The sequence below is a fragment of the Eschrichtius robustus genome, chromosome 16, assembly GCF_028021215.1.
Source record: "Eschrichtius robustus isolate mEscRob2 chromosome 16, mEscRob2.pri, whole genome shotgun sequence".
Lineage (NCBI taxonomy): Eukaryota > Metazoa > Chordata > Mammalia > Artiodactyla > Eschrichtiidae > Eschrichtius > Eschrichtius robustus.
Window position 1 is genome coordinate 70,465,451 of NC_090839.1, and position 21,776 is coordinate 70,487,226.

The 21,776-nt window shown below is 40.0% G+C and overlaps 1 protein-coding gene across 3 annotated transcripts in view; it reads left to right on the forward strand.

Annotated features, from left to right (window-relative positions):
- Nucleotides 1-21,776, forward strand: part of LOC137750645 (acyl-coenzyme A synthetase ACSM1, mitochondrial) — a 45,119-nt gene that overhangs the window by 19,116 nt on the left and 4,227 nt on the right. For all 3 annotated transcript variants that reach the window (XM_068525072.1, XM_068525073.1, XM_068525071.1), the window contains exons 7-11: nucleotides 1,598-1,677; nucleotides 3,928-4,051; nucleotides 6,251-6,331; nucleotides 6,875-6,976; nucleotides 21,641-21,768. In XM_068525072.1, the coding sequence (XP_068381173.1) occupies nucleotides 1,598-1,677; nucleotides 3,928-4,051; nucleotides 6,251-6,331; nucleotides 6,875-6,976; nucleotides 21,641-21,768 (515 nt within the window). The remainder of the gene's footprint in view (nucleotides 1-1,597; nucleotides 1,678-3,927; nucleotides 4,052-6,250; nucleotides 6,332-6,874; nucleotides 6,977-21,640; nucleotides 21,769-21,776) is intronic.

Genomic DNA, 21,776 nt, shown 5'->3' on the forward strand with positions numbered 1-21,776 from the left:
GCTCTACCAGGGCCAGGTAGCTGGTGTGTGAATGTTGTATTTGTGTGGCTACTCAATTTAATGACGTATTTAGAAACAAAGGTGTTGGAATATGACAGATCTAGTTTCGTATCCCATGACTGACATTTATTAGTGGTTTACTTACCACTCTGAGCTTCAGTTTCCTCATCTGTAAAATGAGAGTCTTAATGGTTACTATCTCCACAAAATTGTTGGGAATATTAATGAGATGACATAGGAAAGGTGTGTAAAGTGCTTAGCCCTGAAACTAGCACAGAGAGAACACTCAGTAAGTGGTAGCAGTTGCTGTTATGCATACACCATGATAATAACAGGTCACCTGCATGAACTCCTTCAACGTATTTCTCTTCACTTAAAAATTGTCTTTGTGTCTCCACTCACTCCCCTGCTTTCTATCTCAGAGGCAGACCTGCCCCTTCACCTCTCAACGTCCAACTCCCTCCCGACAACTGTTGCCGATCCTGTTCTTTTCCCTGCCCTTCTGTTTGGAGCCCCTCTCTATTAATCTTTAACTCATTAAACCTTTTCTCCTGTATTTTCAATCTCTCACTTTTCATTGACTATACTCCCTTAGTCCATAAACATACTCAAAGTTCCTCATCCTAAGAACACCTTCCCTTCACCCTGGTACACCTTGGACCAGCCCCGTCTCTCCTCCCTTAAGGTCAAATTGCTCCATAGCACATTCTCCACTTGCTACAGCTACCGCCTGTTCCCCCAGCTTAGTCCTGAGCACCACAGTCATCCAAGGCTCTGCCCTCAACTGTCCCTCCCCTCTAAGCAGCTGCCTTTACTTCCATTTCTCCAGCAGGTACATCTACTCAGGTGGCTCTCAAAACTGTCCAGTCTTCTCTCTCCAGGCTAGTTCCCCCCTGTTTTTCTGCTGGTTGGTTAAGTTCATCTGATCATCCCTCCAGCACCTGAAACTGTACCTCCCACTTCTCATTCCCTTCCCCTATGTCAATATCTGCCTCTCCGTCATTATTTTCTGCCTGCATCCTGCCAGCCTCTGAGGCATAAAACTGCACAAACCACACTGACTCCACTTCTCTCCTTCCCCCACCAGGTCTAATTCTCCTTCCCCTACAAGGGGTGTCCCCAAAGTCTCAGTGTATTTTAAGCTTGAATGATTTCAAAGAATTGAGTCTACAGATTTACCCCAAACCCTGCATTTGAAAGTTTAATTGTTTAATTTACTTTACACTTATTACTTTTGTGAATTTTTAAAAATATACTTTTTAAATTACTTGGTTTCAGTCTCTCCTATTGAAGATGGGAGATAGTGACTAAAACGAAAAATGTTAAATTAAAAATTTACTATTCAAATTCACAAAACAAAACTTTCCCTTCATTCCCTCCCTACCCATCCCCTCAACTTAGACTTCCTTGTGTTGCTCCAGTAGTACCTGACACATGCCATGTACGGAATTCATGCTCAATTTAGGTATACTGAAAGAATTAACAGATGAATAAATGGGCTCTCCTAGAGGAGAGGTCAGAGTAAAAATGCTAATAACAAATCTATATTTTAAATCTTAATTGTAAAAATAAAATTTTTTCTCTCCTAACTTTCTAGACATTATTCAAATACCCTATTACCCAGTGCCTTGCTGCGCCCTCTGTATTTCGAATGATTCTGCAGCAGAATTCCACCAGGTATGGTAGAAGTGGCTGCGGTTGGTAACAGGAATCGTCGGGTAGGATTTTAAGTAATGTGATGCACTGTGGTCTGACTGATTTTAGCTATGGTTCTTTGGGGATACTGTGTGTGTGGGGGGGCGGTAAATGTTGGTGGTGATATTTAGCAGCTAGTCTAATTGGTTCTTTAAACAGGATTCAGAGAACCAAATGAAACACTCAGTGAGCCTTGCATCATTGTGGGTTTTTTTTTTTTTATAAACGTTTTTGTTGTGAAATAAACATACAGAAAACTATATAAAATATACATTTACAGATTAATGAATTGTTGAAAATAAAACAGCTATATAACTGCTCACCCAAGGCACAAAAATAGAACATGGCCAGTGGCCCCAGAGACATCCTCATGCCTCTCCATCTCCACTAAAGGAATCCACTACCTTGGCTTTTATGGTGTTCGTTTCCTTATTTTCCCTCATAGTTTACATAGGAAATATCCCTAGACAAATTACTCTACTTTACTTGCTTTTGAACTTCATGTAATCATACATTATTCCATAATATCTGGCTTCTTTTTTCAACATTATGTTTCTAAGAAGTGTCCGTGTTGTTACATAAGCTAGAGTTAATTTTCATTGCTGTATAACATTACATTTTATAAAAGTAGCACATTTTTAATCAGTTCTAATATTGGGCATTTGGGTACTTTTCAGTTTGGAGCTATTGATGATTAATGCTGCATTGAATTTTTGAACATGTACATAAACACGTAAACACACATTGCTGTAGATCTTCTCTGGGAGAAGAATTGCTAGGTCACACTGACATTGCACCCTACTACCTTATTTTCCAAAGTATTGAACCAAGGTATGCTTCCCCTAGCAGGGGAGGAGAATTCCCATTGTTCCACATCTCTGGCAATATTTGTTTTTGTCCAAGTTTTAATTTTTCCCAATCTGATGGGTATGTAGTATCACACTGTAATTTTACTTTTGCATTTCCCCATGTTTGTGGATTAATTTTTAACTCACCTGATCTGCTCTTTGAACCTTATCGTTGTTTATGTATCTTTTAGCAACTCTGAAATTGAAATGGCTACTTCAAAATCAGAGCTAACATGTTTTAGACATATAAGACTTAAAATATCAAGGAGTTCAATTTATGAACGTAACTGAAATACAGCTTGATTTTATTCATGAACCCTCAATCTGACAGAATTATGTTTCCAACTGTATTTCAAAGCTCATATTACAACTACTTGTTGCAAAGTTCTTGAGGTACTGAACAAACCCCATGAAAATTCAACCAGGGCATGAATATTGACTCTGTTGGAGACTCTGCCCATTTTATGTACTTTGGATAAAGCTCAAGAAGAATGAGGAACATACGCTCAACGAAGCCAGCTCTCCTGTCCATCACTACAGGCTCTGTATATACGAGGAGAGGGTGACAAGGGATTCTGCCACCTCCCTCATCCCTACGAGCTAGATCAGCTCAGCCCCATGCAAGGTGGTACTAAGACCCCAATCACTTCTACACATTTCCTTCAGGGAATCCATCATTATTTTGTGATGGTTTTTGTATTATTTATGGAAATCTTCATGGGGAAAATAGATGAGAGGATTTACATCACACAATGTACCTAGCAAACTACTGCAAATGTTCCCAGCAGACTTTTCTGTTCTCTCCCAAATTCCTGCTCTCAGGGCTGTTACTTGTGATCCTTCTTCCCTTCACTTACATGAAGCCCGGTCTTCCTTGACGTCCCGAGCAATTCATTTCCAACCCCTAATTTGCGTTCTCCAGCCAGAAACACAAAAGGCCTTCAGTTCACATAAGCCCACTCTTCCCAGAAGGCGGTACACTTCTATTACCATCCTAGCATATCCTTGGGGTCTTATCCCTCAGCCCTTATGGTTTATACAAATATCCCTCTTAGCCACATAGAATGCTTAGAATGTGTTCCAAGCACACTTTTCTCCCTCTTGTTACATCAACATCCATATTCAATCCTGATCTCCCTGATTTAACCCATTAGCCTCACCACCACCACCACCTACCTCTGCCAGATGAGTTAACAGGTACCAACAGGAAGTGACTTCCACTTGGACTTGACCATCAGTAAAATGCCCAGAAGGCAAGTAAGAAAGCAAAGAAGCAGAAGGGTGAATGATCCAGATGACAATGCTCTGAGCTCTCCCTGGGCCTGGGGCAGAGCGCCCAAGCCCAATCTGCGGAGGCCCTGTTGACACCTTGCCTTCCCCTCAGCCTCAGGTTCCCCACCCTGGAGCACTGCTGTACTGGTGGGGAGGCCCTGCTGCCCGAGGAGCAAGAGCTGTGGAGAAGACAGACAGGCATTCTGCTCTACCAGGCCTACGGACAGTCAGAGACGGTAGGTGATTGGTCCCTCTGGGCCAGTCAGGATGTGCTCATCCACGGAGCCCAGCAGATGGGCTGAATCCTGCTATGAGTGTGTGCAGAGGCCCCACTGTGCACGCAGCGTTGCTCAAAGCCAATGGGAGGCTCCAGAGCTCTAGGCTAATTTGTCCCAAATAAATTTGCAGAAAAGACAATTGCAGCTCATCAACTTGTCAAAAGACCAATGTGCTGAAAACTATTGGACAAAAACTTAGAAAGGGGTCTAAGGACATGGTGCCACTGTACCTGTGAGAATTAGTTTATGGGAGCCCAGGAGGGGCACTGGCATAGAAGGCACTCTCCAGGAGCATGGAAGCCACCACTGCAAGTCCTGTCCACTTCACCGTCCCTTCCGAGGCAGCAACCACAGGAGCAGGCAGGAGCTGGCCCCGGAAGTTCACTAGTTCATTTCTGAGTGTTTATGAGGAGAGCACACAGATTTGATTGTGAGACACTAGCAGGAGGAGAGATCTTCTATATACACGCTACACACACACACACACACACACACACACACACATACACATACACACAGTGTGATCCCAAAGAGGATCACTGACCAGTCAAGTGGGCAGGGCATTCAAAGAATAATGCATGTCTTGAATCTCAAGGACTTTATCCATGATAGTGTGGGCAGGTATCCCTCTTCTAACACATTCTTAATCCATTTCCGATGCTGGGCAGAGCCACTTTCCCCTACCTCCCTATCATCCCTTTAGCTGACAGAGGAATGACTGTCATCTCAGAGCCTGTAGCAAAATAGCTGTTTTAGTCCCAACTGACATACTTGTCTGACATTATTTTGCAAAAGTAAATAAAAAAATAAATAATCAGTTACTGGGTCTGCTTCCAGGCTTGAGAAATGTTAAGACTCTAGGACTGTCCTTGCTGGTTCACAGTTTGCATTCAGACAAGAAGGGTGAGGTTACAACTATGCACTACACCCATGATGCCAGTCCCTTTGCATCAACTATTCATAACAACAGAATACTCCCTGATACCCGGATGGTGCTTTATTTCTCCAAACATTTTCACACCTATCCACTCATCTCTGCAACATTTTCCACATGCCTAGAGTGTGAGCAGTGACATTGCAGAGGGGAAAGTACTTCCTCTCTCAGGATCTCAGACCCCAGTTCAGATATCAGCCTTGCCAGTTATAGGCTTCGAGACTATCAGCATATCACTGAATCTTGCAGAGTCTAGCTTCCCCATCTCCAAAATGGAAATATAATGCCAATCTTGCCAGGTTATGATAAGGTAAATGAAAGAAAGTATACAAAGCTCTGGGCACAGTGTCTAACCCCTATTGCATTTATGGTTGTCACGGTTGTTTTTAGGTAGGTATTGTGTTTAGATGCTGGGGGTGCAGAGATGGATGGGACAATCTCTATTCTCTGAATGCTCATTATCTACTGAGGGAAACAGACAAGCAGCAATACAAGTGTAGGGAAAAATACCACAGAAAGAGAATCTCCCAACTTCCTTTTATTAGGGCCTGAATGATAGCTAGTAGCAGTTGTTTATTGAATACTTGGTGTGTGCCTGGCACACACTCACAAGCACCCTAAGCGATAATGTTATAATTACCCCCCTTTGACAGAGGAGGAGATCAACGGGGATTACTTGGTACATAGCTAGTGAGCGGTGGAGTCAAGATTCAAACCTTGGTCTCTCTGTGTGTAAAGCGCTTAACTTTAGGAAGAATGATAATTTAGAGAACCATAAAGAAGGAATAAGGTTCGTCAGGAAGACATAGGGGGTAGGGGAACAACGTGAACAATCTGAATAATCTCAACACAGCTCTGAGAAGCAGTTGAGGCAGCTACAAGTAAATGTTTGTTAAATATACTCATGGCCCTCCCCGGCAAATGGACACATGTCTGGCATACAGTGGGCACTCCACACCCTACGTTACATGCCCACAGCCCTGGGCTCACTCCTCTGCTTCTTCTTGGCCTCTCCCACTGGACTGTGTAGCCCCAGCACCGGGCTCAGGCCCAGCCCATGTCAGGTGCAGTGAATGTCTGCTGACTAGAGTTGGGTCTATGCCTTCTAGCTTCGCCACAAGGGCTCTCTGCACAGCATCAAATGACATCTGTGAGCAAGGATGCTGTGTTTTTGTGATAAGCCTGGACGCTTGGCCAACCCCAGTTCTCTTCTTTGCGAACAGGGAACAACTTGTGGCACTCTCCGGGGGATGAAGATCAAGCCGGGTTCCATGGGGAAGGCCATCCCACCCTACGACATTCAGGTCTGCTGGTAAAGACATTGGCAGAGAGCAGTTAGTGCTCGGCTATGGTGGGACCATTGTGTGACACGAGGTGACAGAACCAGTCATGCCTCCCTGTTGTCCTTCCTCTTCTCCGCCTACTTTTCCTCCAGTTTCCTGGCGAGGTTTCAGTTGAGACCTGCAATGTCCTGGGCATGAGTGCAGCTTGCCAGGACAGCCAGAGGCCTCATGCACCGAGCCTGGCAAAGAGTACTTGCAGTAGCTCAGGCAGCTCTCTCCACTGCTGGTGCTTTTAGTTTTTCCTGATCCGTGTTTTCTAGCTTGAAGACACATTTGTGATGTCTATATATGCATGAAACACATAGACCCATGGCTTGGGTTTCACCATTTGCTGATTTCAAAGCCTTTTGACAGTTTTATTCTATTTTCTGACAGGGCTCCTCTACCACAACCCCCTCCCCCAATTACCCCCACTGTGTCACATGAATGAGCCAGGCAGTGTTTGGGTGGGGCAGGAGTGTTGGGGATCCCTGCAGGGTGGGATTCACAGGTCTCTTGCTCCAGATCATTGATGACAAGGGCAACATCCTGCCGCCCAACACTGAAGGAAACATTGGCATCAGGATCAAGCCCACCAGACCCATAGGCATCTTCATGTACTATGAGGTAAGGACACACCATCTGCCCCCATACAGGCCCAAGAATCCTTGCAGGGAGCTGTGTGGGTCTGTAAAGGACTGGACTCAACTCTGCATCCTGAGACTTCTTCCTTCTTCCTTTATTCATTCCAAGTCAATGAAACCTGTTCTAGTTAATCTCAAAGCTCATAGTGTGTTCCCACATCCCTTTCTGTCATAACCCATCTGGCACTTATGGGCTGACTGTTGGGGTAGAAAACAGCCTGGCTTCAGAACCACCAGACTTGGGGTCCAGTGATCTCTTGTGGTTAAGAATGCTGGCTTTGACTCGGTTCACATCATACCACCCCACTTACCAACAGGGTGCAAACAAATCTATTAATCTCGCTGAGCCTCCAGGGGCACTATTATCCCCACTTTAAAGAGGAAGAAACTGCAGATTGGAAGCTTTACATGTCTTTCCCATGTCAAATAAATGGCAGGTCTAGGATTCAAAGTGGTGTGTTTTGGACCCCAAACTCTAAATGAGAAATCCAGGGACTACAAAAACCTACCATAGACTATAAGGAAACCTGCTGTAACTCTTCATCAGACAAACCCTAGCTAGCAGTGGCCACTAAGAGGAAATCCTCAGCTTCCAAGATGGACTGTAGAAGGGTAGACAGACCCTGAAATTGATCTCAGAATCCATCTCCTTTCTACAAAGTCACAGCCACTGGTGTCACTGTTGTGCTCACACTATGGCCTTGGGTGGGGGGGTGGGGTCCTGTCCCTCTGGGGTACTATTGTCCAGAAGCAATCATGCAAGCCTTAGCCTTAATTCTCAGTAGCACAGTTTAAAGGTTGGGTAAAAGGGAAAATGAACACAGAGTAACAGGTGTATAGAGCAGCAGTTCTTAATACTGCCTGCACATTAGAATCATTTGAGGGAATTTTTTTTTTTAATACTTGGATCCAACCACAGAGATTCTGGTTAAATTGAACTGGGGTGGTCCAAAGCCATGACTTAAAAAAAATTGTACATATTTTATTTTGCAAGGATGTCGTCACATATGGCCACACTGATTTCTTTCATTTCACACGTTCTCATGGCAATGAGACGTGTCACTCTTCCACTGAGATTTGTTGGCTTATATTCTGTTCTTTTATTTTCTTTTTATTGAGGCATATATATATATATATATATATATATATATATATATATATATATATAAAATATAAAATTTACCCCTTTCACCATTCCTGAGCATACAATTCAGTAGCATTGAGTAAAATTTACAATATTGCACAACCATCACCACTATGCATCTGCAGAAAATTTTCATCATCCCCAGAAGAAATTCTGTTCCCACTAAACAATAGTTCCCTAGTCCCCATCTCCCCAGCATTTGGTAACCTCTAATGGTACTTTTTGTCTTTAAGAACTTGCCTATTTTAGTTACCTCATATAAGTGGAATCATACAACATTTGCCCTTTTGTGTCTGGCTTATTTCACTTAGCACAATGTTTTCAAGGTTCATCCATGTTTTAGCAAACTGTCATCTTTTTGAGACTGAATAATATTCCATTGTATGTATATACCAAGTTTTGTATATTCATTAAACTCTTGATGGACATTGGGTTGTTTCCACCTTTTGGCCTTTATGAATAATGCTGCTATGAACACTGTGCAGGTAACTGTTTGGGTCCCTGCTTTCCCTTCTCTTGGTTATATGCCCAGAAATGGAATCGCTAGATCATATGGTAATTCTGTTTAACTTTTTGAGGAATTGCCATACATGTTTTCCACATGCACAAGTGTTTTCATTTCTCCATATCCTTACATACACTTGCTATTTTCAGTTTATTTTTAATAATGGCCATTCTAATGGGTTTGAAGTGGTAACTCATTGTGGTTTTGATTGACATTTCTCTAATGACTAGCATCTTTTCATGTTCTTATTGGCCATTTGTATATCTTCAGAGAATTGTCTATTCAAGTTCTTTGCCCATGTTTAATAGGGTTGTTCATTTTTCTATAGTTGTTGTTTCTAAGTTGTAAGAGTTCTTTATGTAGTCTGGATATTAATACCTTATCAGATATGCAAATTATATGCTTTGCAATTGTTTTCTCCCATTCAGTGGGTTGTCTTTTCACTTTCTTGATAGTATCCTATGACATACAAAGTTTTTAAATTTGGTGAAGAACATTTTATCTATTCAATACTTTTTCTTTTATTTCCTGTGCTTTTGGCGTCATATTCAATAAATCATTGTGAAATCCAAGGCAACATTTTCCTCTGTGTTTTCTTCCAAGAGTTTCATAAGCTCAGCTCTTACATTTAAGTTTTTGATCCATTTTGAATTAATTTTTGTGTATGATATAAGGTAACTTCATTCTTTTGCATGTGGACATCCAAGTTTCCGAGCACCGTTTGTTAAAAAGACTCTCTTTCCCACTGAATGGTCTAGGCACCCTTGCCTAAAATCAATTGACAGTATATGTGAGGGTTGCTTTTTGGGTTCTCTATGCTATTCCAGTAGTCTGTATGTCTCTTTTTATGAACGTATCACATTGTTTTGATTGCTATAGCTTTGAAGTAAGTTTCTGAAATCAGGAGTGTAAGTCCTCCAACTTTTTTCCCCTTTCTAAAGGTTGTGTTTGCATTTTGGGATCCCTTGAGATTTTATGTGAATTTTAGGATGGGTTTTTCTATGTCAGCAAAAAAACACCATTGAAATTTTGATAGGGATTGCACTGAATCTGTAGATAATGTTGCGCAGCATTGTCAGCTTAATATTGTCTCAAATCAATGAATATGGGATGCTTTTCCATTTATTTATGTCTTCTTTCTCTTTTTCAGCAGTGATTTTTAATCTTCAGTGTACAAGTCTTTCACCTTCTATACTAAATTTATCCTTAGTATTGTATTCTTATTGATGTTTTCTTAATTTCCTTTTTGGATTGTTAATTGTTAAAGTATAGAATTGCACCTTAAGTTTTGTGCATTGATTTTCTTTCCTATAACTTTGCTGAATTCCTTTATTAGCTCTAACAATTTGTGTGTGTGTGAGAAAGTTTTTTAGGGTTTTGTACATGTAAGATCATGTTATCTGTGAACAGATCTAGTTTTAATTCTGTTTCATCTTGGTGCCTCATTTCTTTTTGTTGCCTAATTGATCTGGGTAAACTTCCAATACTTTGTTGAGTAGAAATGGTGAGATCAGGCTCTCCTGTCTTGTTCCTGATCTTAAGAGAAAATCTTTCAGTCTTTTACCAGTGAGAATGATGTTAGCTATGTTTTTTTTTTTAATATATGGCCTTTGTCATGTTGAGGATGTTTCCTTCTATTACTAGTTTATTAAATAAACAAGTGTTTTTATCATGAAAGGGTATTGAATTTTGTTAAATGCTTTCTCTGCATCAATTGAATAGATATGTAGTCCCCCAGCCCCCACTTTCATTCTATTAGCATGGTTCATTACATTGATTGATTTTCATATGTTGAACCAGGAATAAATCCCACTTGGACATGGTATATAATCCTTTTAATATGTTGCTGAAATCTGTTTGCTAACATTTTGCTGAGAATTTTGCCCCAATTATTCATAAGGGTCTGTAGTGTTCTTTTCTTGTAGTATCTTTGTCTGGATTTGGTGTCAGAGTAATGTTGACCTCATAGATTGAGTTAAGGAATATGTCCCTCCTCTTCAATTTTTTAGAAGAGCTTGAGAATAATTGGTATTAATTCTTCTTTAAATGTTCGGGAGAATTCACCAATGAAGCCATCAGGTCTGGGGCTTTCTTTTCAGGGTGGGGAGGGATGAGAGGGTTGATTACTGATTCAATCTCCTTACTAGTTATATAGTTCTATTCAGATTTTTTATTTCTTCATGATTCATTTTTGGTAGATTATGTGTTTCTAGAAATTTGCCTCTTTCATCTAGATTATCCAGTCTTTCGGTGTATAATTGTTCATAGTGTTCTCTTATAAACTTTTCTCTTTTTGGAATGTAAAATTGCTAGTAATATCTCCTCTTGCATTTCTGATTTTAATAATTTGAATCATCTTTTTTCTTAATCAATATAGCTAAAAATTTGTCAATTTTTCATCTTATCAAAGAACCAACTTTTGGCTTTATTTGTTCTCTCTATTGTTTTCCTATTCTCTATTTTATTATTCTTAGATCCAAACTTATTTCCTTCCTTTGCTAGCTTTGGATTTAGTTTGCTCTCCTCTTTCTTGTTACTTAAGGTGTTAAGTTATTGACGTGAGATTTTTTTTTCCTAATGTAGGTGTTTAAAATTCCTTTTCAGCACTGCTTTTGTTACAATCACAAGCTTTGGTATGTTGTAGTTTGGTTTTTATTTATCTCAATGTAATTTCCAATTTCCCCTGTGATTTCATTTTTGACTTATTGGTTGTTTAAGACTGTATTGCTTAATTTTCTACATATTTGTGAATTTCTCACTTTTCTTTTTGTTGTTAATTTTTAATTTCATTCTATGTGATCAGATAAGATACCTTGTATTATTTCAGTCTTCTAAAATGTACTAATCTTTGTTTTGTGGCATATAATGTGGCCCATCCTTTAGAATGCTCCATGTACATTTGAGAAAAATGTGTGTTCTCTTGTTCTTAGGCAGGGTATTTTATATATCGGCCAGATCCAATTGGTGTGTAGTGTTAGTCAAGTCCTCCACTTGATTATTGACCTTCTTTCTGGTTGTTCTATCCATTATTGAAAGTAATATATTGAACCCTCCAAGTGTTATTGTAGAACTGTATATTTCTCCCTTCCATTCCATCAATGTTTATTTTATATAATTTGGAGTTTTGATTTCTCCCTTTAATTCTGTCAGTGTTTGCGTCATATATTTTGGCACTATGCTGTTAGGTGCATATACGTTTCTGAATGTTATAGAGTCTCAGTGAATTAATCTTTTTTTCAGTATATAATGCCCTTTTTTTGTTACTTGTACCAGTTTTCAACTTCAAGCTTATTTTTTCTGATATTATTATATAGCCACCCTAGCTCTCTTTTGGCCCCTATTTGTAGGGAATATCTTTTTCCATCTTTTCAACCTACTTGTGTCTTTGAATCTGAAATGAGTCTCTTACAGACAGAGTAGAGTTGGATCATGTGTTATCAACTATTCTGCAAATCTCTGCCTTTGGATTGGAGAGTTTCATCCATTTACATTTAAAGTAATTATTGATAAGAAAAGACTTACATATGCCATTTTGCTATTCATCTTCTGTATGTCTTAATGCTTTTTTGTCCCTCATTTCCTCCACTACTGCCTTCTTTTGTGTTTAGTTGATATTTTGTAGTGACACATTTTGCTTCTCTTCCAACTTCCTTTGGTTTATATTCCTTAGATATTTTCTTCATGGTTACTATGGGGATTACATATAACATCCTAAAATTATAACAATCTAATTTGTATTGATACCAAATTAACTTCAAGTACATACAAAACTCTATTTCTAAGCATTATGGTGGTGTGAGACAATCCCTTTGTCTCTCTCCTTTAACCTACAACTAGTGAAACACCCATAACTCAACACCAGTTCCTCTTCTCAACACACCAGGACACAAGAGAGATCTACACATCTGTAATCTGAAGGTGGGTGGGTTGGAACACATAAAGGAGGCAGAACCAGGGCCCACGATACTGGCCTCCTGGCTATCATGGCTGAGCCACAGCCCCAGAGAATCCAGTAGCAGCAGTGAAGGTGACACACATGACTCTGGTTTCCAACTGCAGCAGTGCCCATGGCCACAGAGAACTGGGCAGCAGTAGAAGTGAGCCCCATGACCCCAGTCCGTTTAGCCATAGGAGCACATGAAACTCCAGACCCCTGCTTGTAGTGGTGGGGCCCATAAACTTGACAACCCCTGACGCCAGCTTCTATCCCTCCCTCGAACTTCCCCCACTGGGGCAGCAGTGGCTGCAACCTAGGCAACCCCAGACACAGCGGAAGCTTCTGCCATACCAGTGCTCCTGGTGGTGATGCCAGCAACAGAAGTGACACCCGCAACAGCAAGGCACCAGTGACCCCAGGGGCACAAGAAGCAATTATGAGGGCATGGGGCCACACCTTGCACAGAGATAATGGAAGATGGAAAGTGCAGATTCTCAAATACCGCAAGAGGCAGCTCTGGAAAGGCAAACCAAAAACTTGTGCTATAGTGCCACCTACTTAAAAACAAAGGAAACACCTCTAGTTACCAATTGTTGGTTTGTTAGAAACAAAGTAAGCAAAACTTTATCTCTCAAGAAAGGTGTTGGATACTTAAATGCACTGGCACAGGAACATTTCATAAAGCACCATGAAAAACAATAGCAATGCAGTATCCCAAAAAGAAAATGACAATTCTCCAGAAACCAAACTGAAAATCACAGAAGAGCATGCTTTAACTGATAGAGAATTCAATATAGGTATCATGAAGAAACTCAATGAGCTACAAAAAAACTCAGAAAAGCAATTCAATGAGCTCAGGAATAAAGTTGATGAACAGAGGAATACTTCACAAAAGAGATTGGTTACCCTAAAAAAGAAACAAATTCTGGAGCTGAAGAACTCTATAAAATGAGATAAAGTCAGTAGAAGGAAGGAAATAAAAATCAGAGCAGAAACAAATGCAATAGAGACTTAAAAGACAATAGAAAAGATCAATGAAAGAAAGCTGGTTCTTTGCAAGATAAACAAAATTGACAAACCTGTAGCTCAACTCACAGAAAAAAAGAGAGAAGGCACTGATAAATAAAATAAAAAACAAAAGAGGTGTAATAACGATACTACAGAAATACAAAAGATTGTGAGAATATTAAGAACAAAAAATGGACAACCTAGAATAAATGGAAACATTCTTAGAATCATGCAACCTTCTAAGATTGAATCATGAAGAAATAGAAAATCTGGATAGACTGATCAACATTAAGCAGATTGAAACAGTAATTGAAAACCTCCCAGAAAGCCAGATGGCTTCACTGGTGAATTCTACCAAACATTCAAAGAAGATTTAATACCTATCAGATTGAAACTATTCCAAAAAATTGAAGAGGAAAGACTGTTCCCTAACTCATTTTACAAGGCCAACATTAGACTGATACCAAACCAGACAAGGATAACACACACGAAAAAGAAAATTGCAAGCCAATATCTCTGATGAACATAGAAGCAAAAGTTATCAACAAAATATTAGCAAACCTAATACAATAATACATTAAAAGGATTATACACCATGATGGAGTGGGACTTATTACAGGGATCCAAGGATGGCTCAATATAGGCAAATCAAGCAACGTGATACACCACATTAACAAAACAAAGAATAAAAATCATATGATTATCTCTACAGTTGCAGAAAAATCATTTGACAATGTTTAACATCCATTTATGATTAAAAATAACTCTCAATAAAGTGGGTATGGAAGGAATATACCTCAACATAATAAAGCCCATTTATGACAAACCCACAGCTAAAACCATACTCAACAGTGAGACACTGAAAGCCATCCCTCTAAAATCAGGAACAAGATGAGGATGAGCATCCTTGCCCCTCTTATTCAACATAGTATTGGAAGTTCTAACCACAGCAGTTAGGCAAGAAAAAGAAATAAAAGGCATCCAAATTGGAAAGGTGACAAAGTTTGCTTGTCACCTTATTTGCAGATGACATGATTTTATATGTAGAAAACCCTAAAGACTCCACCAAAAACTATTGCAACTAATAAATGAAAAGAGGGAAGTTGCAGCGTACAAAATCAGTATACAAAAACCTGTTGCATTTATATACAATAACAATGAACTAGCAGAAGAATACATTAAGAAAGAAATCCCATTTACAATCACAACAAATAGAATAAAATCCTTAGGAATAAATTTAACTGAGGAGGTGGAAGACCTGTACACTAAAAACTATAAGACATTGTTGAAAGAAATTGAAGAAGAAGCAAAGAAATGGAAAACTAGTTCATGCTCATGCATTGGAAGGATTAACATTGTTAAAATGTTCATTTTACCTAAAGTAATCTGCAGATTCAGTGCAATCCATATCAAAATCGCAATAACATTTTTCACAGAAATAGAACAAAAAATTCTAAATTTGTCGGGAACCACAAAAGACCCCAAGTAGCCAAAGCAATCCTGACTGAGAAAACAGAACAAAGTGGGAGGTATCACACTTGCTGATTTCAAATCATACTACAAAGTTATACTATTCAAAATAATTTGGCAGAAAAACAGACACATAGATCAATGGAAATAGTTGAGAGCCCAGAAATAAACTCACACATATATGCACAACAAATTTATGACAAGGGAGCCAGGAATCTACAATGGAGAAAAGAAAGTCTCTTTAATAAATGGTGTTGGGAAAGCTAGAGAGCCACACACAAAAGAGTGAAACTAGACCACTATCTTACGTCATACACAAAAATTAACTCAAAATGGATTAAAAACTTGAATGTAAGACCTAAAACCATAAAACTCCTAGAAGAAAACATAGACAGTGTGCACTTTGACATTGGTCTTAGCAATATATTTTTGGCTATGTCTCCTCAGGCAAGGGCACCAAAAACAAAAAGTAAACAAATGCGACTACACCAAACTAAAAAGCTTCTGCACAGCAAAGGAAACCATCAACAAAACAGAGAAGGACAAATACCTGTGATTTCACTAATATGTGGAATATTAAAAAAACAAACAAACAAAACAAAAGAAAATGCATAGATATGGAGAACATATTAATGGTTATCAGAGAGGATGGGGGTTGGAGGGCAAAGTGGGAAAAGAGGGTCAATTGTATGGTGAAAGATGAAAACTAGAGTTTTGGTGGTGAGCATGCTGTAGTGTATAAGGAAGTCAAATTATAATGTATGCATGAAACATATGATGCTATAAACCAATGCTACCTCATTAAACACATGTAGGCAGTAAAAGAAACAAAAACAAGAAACTCTACTTCTATAGAGCTTTGTCCCCTCTTTCTGATACTGATGCCATAAATTATATCTTTGTACACTGTGTACCCAAAAATATAGACTTAGAATTCTTTTTTATAAATTAAAAAAAAAACTATAGAAAATTAAAAGTGGAGTCACAAATCAAAATTACAGTAATATTGGCTTTTACAGTTGCCCACACACTTACCTTTTCTGAAGATATCTTTATATGGATTTGACACATGTCTAGAGTCTTTTCATTTTAACCTGTAGGAATCCCTTTACCATATCAGCTAGGGCAGGTCTAGTGGTAATGAACTCCCTCAGCTTTTATCTGAAAATATCTTAATTTCTCCCTCATTTTTTTTTTTCTCCCTCATTTTTAAGGAGCGATTTGAAGGCAGGATAGAGAAGTCTTAACTGACAGTTTTTTTTCTTTCAACACTTTAAATATGTAATCCCACCACCTCTGGCCTTCAAGGTTTCCTATGAGAATCAGCTGATAATCTTACTGAGGATCCTTGTATGTGATGAGTCACTTCTCTTGCTGTTTTCAAGATTCCATTTGGCTTCCAATATTTTGATGTTTATGTATCCTGGTGTGGGTCTCTTAGGATTATCTTATTGGATTTCTTTGAACATCTTGTATTTGTAAATTCATGTGTTTCATTACATTTGAGAAGACTTTGCCCCTTATATCTTCAAATAATATTCCTGTCCCTTTCTCTGTTTCATTTCCTTCTCTCATAATGCACATGTTTGTCTGCTCGATGGTGTCATGCAAGTCCATTAGGCTCTGTTTGTTTTTCTTCATTTTTTTCCTGTTTGCTCCTCAGACCCATAATTTCTATTCTGTCTTCAACTGTCTGATTCTTTCTTATTCCTGTTTTAAACGGCTGCCAAACACTTCAGTGAATTTTTGGTTTTAGTTATTGCGCTTTTCTATAATGTCTGTTTGGTGCCTTTACATAATTTCCATCTCTTTGTTGATATTCTCATTTTGTCCACATGTCATTTTTCTGACTTCTTGTAGTGCTTTGTCCATTTCTTCCTTTACCTCTGTGACCACATTTAACAAACTTGATTTAAACTGTTTGTCTAGTAAGTCTTATGCCTGGGCTTCCTCAGGGATCGTTTCTGTCAATTAATTTCATTCCTTTGAATGAGGCATGATTTTTAAAAAATATTTATTTATTTTATTTATTTATTTTTTACTTTTGGCTGTGTCGGGTCTTAGTGGTGATACACAGGATCTTTGTTGCAGCATGCAGGATCTTTTGTTGCAGCGTGTGGGCTTCTCTCTAGTTGTGGCGTGTGGATTTTCTCTCTCTAGTTGTGGCGCACAGGCTCCAGAGTGCGTGGGCTCTGTAGTTTGCAGCATGCATGCTGCCTAGTTGAGGCAAACGTGCTCAGTAGTTGTGGCACGCGGGCTTAGTTGCCCCACGGCATGTGGGATCTTAGTTCCCCGACCAAGGATTGAACACATTTCCACTGCATTGGAAGGTGGATTCTTTACTACTGGACCTCCAGGGAAGTCCTGAGGCATGATTTCTGTCTCATTGTATGTCTTGTAATTTTTAGTTGAATATTGGTCCTCTCACTATTACAATGTGGTAGCTCTGGAAATCAGATTCTCCTGCTTCCCTGGGGGTTGGGGTTGCTGGGGTTTTGTTGTTATTGTTTTGTTTTGTTGACCATTGAAGCCTATAATAGTATGTTTGTTTTGAGACGTTTCCAAACTCTTCTTGCAAAGACAATTATTTGCCATGTGTGATCACACTGAAGTTTCTGACCATTTAGCTCATGTTCAGCTAATGTTTTGACAGAGATTTTCTTGAGTGCCAAGAGGTCAAACAAACAAAAATAGCAATAACAACAGAAAGGAGAGAAGAACCAATGTACAAGTTAGGTCTGTGCTGGGATACTCCTTCACCACTTAGCTAGGCTTGCTCTGAGCCTAGAGATCAGTCTAAGGTGAAAGCTTAAGGTCTTCTTAGGACTCTTGTGAGCACACGTCTTGCTCGGGTATGTGCATGGTTTTCTAAATACCGCCATGTGCACAGCTGTCTTGAATATCCTAATTTCTCGAAAGAATCTCACCCCAGCTTCTCCTCCAGACCTTGATGATCTATTGTATATCTCCACCCATAATTTCTTACCTCAGGCATCTTTTGGTTTTGTAGTCTTCCAGGTAGCTTCTATGAACAGTGCCTATTGCTTTTCCCACTTATATTCTGAGTTACATGAACTGGGTGCCTTGCACCAGTCCTCCAGTTATCCCGAGACAGGTTACAACAGGTGTGTACAATAATTTGCAAATGAGATCTTCTCTGCTCTCTCTGGTTGGAGCTGGGGGACCGGGAACTGGGCTGCCATCTGCTCAAGACCAAAACTGCCGTGCAGGAGAAAGGCTGGAGCAAGGGTGAATAAAATGTCACAAAATTTTTCTACCATTTTTTTAAAATTAATTATTTATTTATTTTATTTATTTATTTATGGCTGTGTTGGATCTTCATTTCTGTACGAGGGCTTTCTCCAGTTGCAGCAGGCAGGGGCCACTCTTCATCGTGGTGCGCGGGCCTCTCACTGTCGCAACCTCTCGTTGCAGAGCACAGGCTCCAGACACGCAGGCTCAGCAATTGTGGCTCACGGGCCTAGTCGCTCCGCAGCATGTGGGATCTTCCCAGACCAGGGCTCGAACCCGTGTCCCCTGCATTGGCAGGGAGATTCTCAACCACTGCGCCACCAGGGAAGCCCTTTTCTACCATTTTTAAGATGGCTTTTTCTTAATTGGGTATTTATAAGGTTGTTTTAAGCCTTTGACTCTTTCCCAGACGTCGAACATAGTCAATTCAACTTCTTATACTTTTTTTGTGGTTTTGTGGGGGAAATGAGACCTTAAGTCTTCCTCATATGCCATGTTTTTTTGACATCACCCACCAGTAGCACTTTTTAAAAGTAGTCATGGTGAAGAACTCACTTTGGTGCCTCTATAGACTCTGACCATCTCTGTGTGGTAGATGTGATACTATTCTCCTACCATTCAGGAGCTCTTCAATGGCTCTGAGAATCTACTTCCAAGAAGTTTAGGCCCAGAGAGACAAAGGAATTCCTTCCCTGGGTGTGGGAGTCCCATCTGCAAGGTTCCAATCTCTGACCCTACCTGAGATGATTGACATCAAGAAATTTCATTTCCTTCAGGGAAGACTTGTCCACAGGGATGTGTCAGGTCAACTGTATCACAGTACACTTAGATGGACAGCAGTTCAAATGGTACATGAATTAGGGGTGGGACTTTTTCTGTACCCTTTGGTGTGGTGTCTCCTAAATTTCAGTCATTGAATTCCACGTCAACTATTTTTTGCCATATCCATGCACCATATATATTATTACTTACATTATTCTTCACTTTAAATCAAATTATTACTTTAAAGCATTTGTTTAAAAAAGAATTTGATCTGGTATCACAAGTGGAAAACAGTATCCCTTGCCAAAAACAGGAGGCAATTATAACCATAACTATAATACACACAAAACATTTTCTTAAATTCTAGCTAACTTCTATTTTCACTAAAAGTTCTGAAATGGTGTAAAACTCTAAATGGAAAGTTACCTTTAAAACTGTATAAAAATAAAAATTTAAAGGCAAAACACGTTCTGAAATGGAAACTTATCTTACTCTTGGTACTTCCGGAGCTTTTAAAAATATGTCCAAGAATCTCAATATCATCAGACCAATTGGACGGGACTCTAAAAAAGGATGCAATTTAATGTTTAAAGGTTTTTTTTCTGAAACCTCTTAAAATTATTCCATGTTCCAGAAGAAGAAAAATCCCAACACAGTGCTTAGTGGTCACATGCATAGGCTGTAAATTCAAATGCCAACCCTCCCACTGCCCAGCTGAGTGACTTTGAGTGAGTTATTGTGCCTCCTTGAACATCAGTTTCCTCTTCTGTAAAATGGGCTAAAAAATGCCAGCCTCACACAGATCTTTAAGGTTCACAGCAGCTTTATGCATAATAGTTAAAAATGAGACTACCCAGACGCCCTTCAGTGGGTGAATGTTTAAACTGTGTCTCATGTGTAACGTGAGATACTGATCAGCAATAAATATGATCAAACTATTGATGAACACAACAATGTGGATGGATCCCCAGAGAATGATACTGAGTTTAAAAAAAGAGCCAGTCCCAAAGGTTATATATTATATAATTCCATTTATGTAACATTACAAAAATGACAAAATTATAAAAATGGAGAATAGGTTAGTCATTGCCAAGGGGTTAGGTATGGGAAGGGAGGAGGGAGAAAGGGAGAGGAGAGAAGTGGATGTGGATATAAAAGCAACGTGAGAGATCCTGGTGATGAAGGGACTGTTCTGTACCTTGACTGTGGTGGTAGACACATGGACCTACACATGTGACAAAATGGCATAGAACTAGATACACTCACACACACACACGAGTACAAGTAAAAAACTGGGGAAACCTGAGTAAGATTGGTGGATGGTATCAATGTCAATATCCTGGTTATGATAGTGAGCATTATTTTTGCAAGATGTTACCATTGGGAGAAACTAGGTAGAGGGTACATGAGATCTCTCTGTATTATTTCTTATAACTGCATGCAAATATACAATTATCTTAAAAGTTTAATGAAAAATACCAGCTTCATAGGCTTTCTGTGAGGCTCAAATGAGGTAATATTTTGGGAAGAAAATTCATTCAGCAAACGTTTATCGACACCTCCCGTCTGTCCAGCCACTGTGTAAATGCAGAGCTTATAACAGTGAATAAAATAGAGTTATGCTCTAGCGGAAATTTTATTTTACTGGAGTGGCACACAGAAGTGAGTTGTTATTTCTAAAAATTGTTCTGGGGACTTCCCTGGTAGCGCAGTGGTTGAGAGTCCGCCTGAGAATGCAGGGGACACAGGTTCAATCCCTGGTCCGGGAAGATCCCACATGCCGCAGAGCAGCTAAGCCTGTGTCCCACAACTACTGAGCCTGGACTCTAGAGCCCGTGAGCCACAACTACTGAGCCCACGTGCCGCAACTACTGAAGCTCGCACACCTAGAGCCCGCGCTCCGCAACAAGAGAAGCCGCCGCAATGAGAGGCCCGCGAACCTCAACGGAGAGTAGCCCCCGCTCGCCGCAACTAGAGAAAGTCCGCGTGCAGCAACGAAGACCCAACGCAGCTAAACATAAATAAACAAATAAATGAAATAAGTAAAAAAAATTGTTCTTAAAATTGGTTTAGGGGCTTCCCTGGTGGCACAGTGGTTGAGAATCTGCCTGCTAATGCAGGGGACACGGGTTCGAGCCCTGGTCTGGGAAGATCCCACATGCCGCAGAGCAGCTAGGCCCGTGAGCCACAATTACTGAGCCTGAGCGTCTAGAGCCTGTGCTCCACAACAAGAGAGGCCGTGATAGTGAGAGGCCCGCGCACCGCGATGAAGAGTGGCCCCCGCTTGCCACAACTAGAGAAAGCCCTCGCACAGAAACGAAGACCCAACACAGACATAAATAAATAAATAACAATTTTTTAAAAAAATGGTTTAACATTGTTCACTAATCGACCAGTAGCATGCATTGAGTGCTTGCACGTAATGAAAGTAGACTCAGAGAGATTATAAAAATTGCCCAGGTGCCAGGTAGAGCCAGAAGCAGGATTCAAACCCAGATCCGAGCCCATTGCTGTAGCTCATCATCTCTAAACTCACTGTTTCGACAGAGGAGTGTTCTTCTCTTTGCAGAGTAACCCGGTGAAGACAGCCGAAGTGGAGTGTGGGGACTTTTACAACAGTGGGGACAGAGCAACTGTTGATGCGGAGGGCTACTTCTGGTTCCTGGGGAGGGCCGATGATGTCATCAATGCCTCCGGGTAGGTGT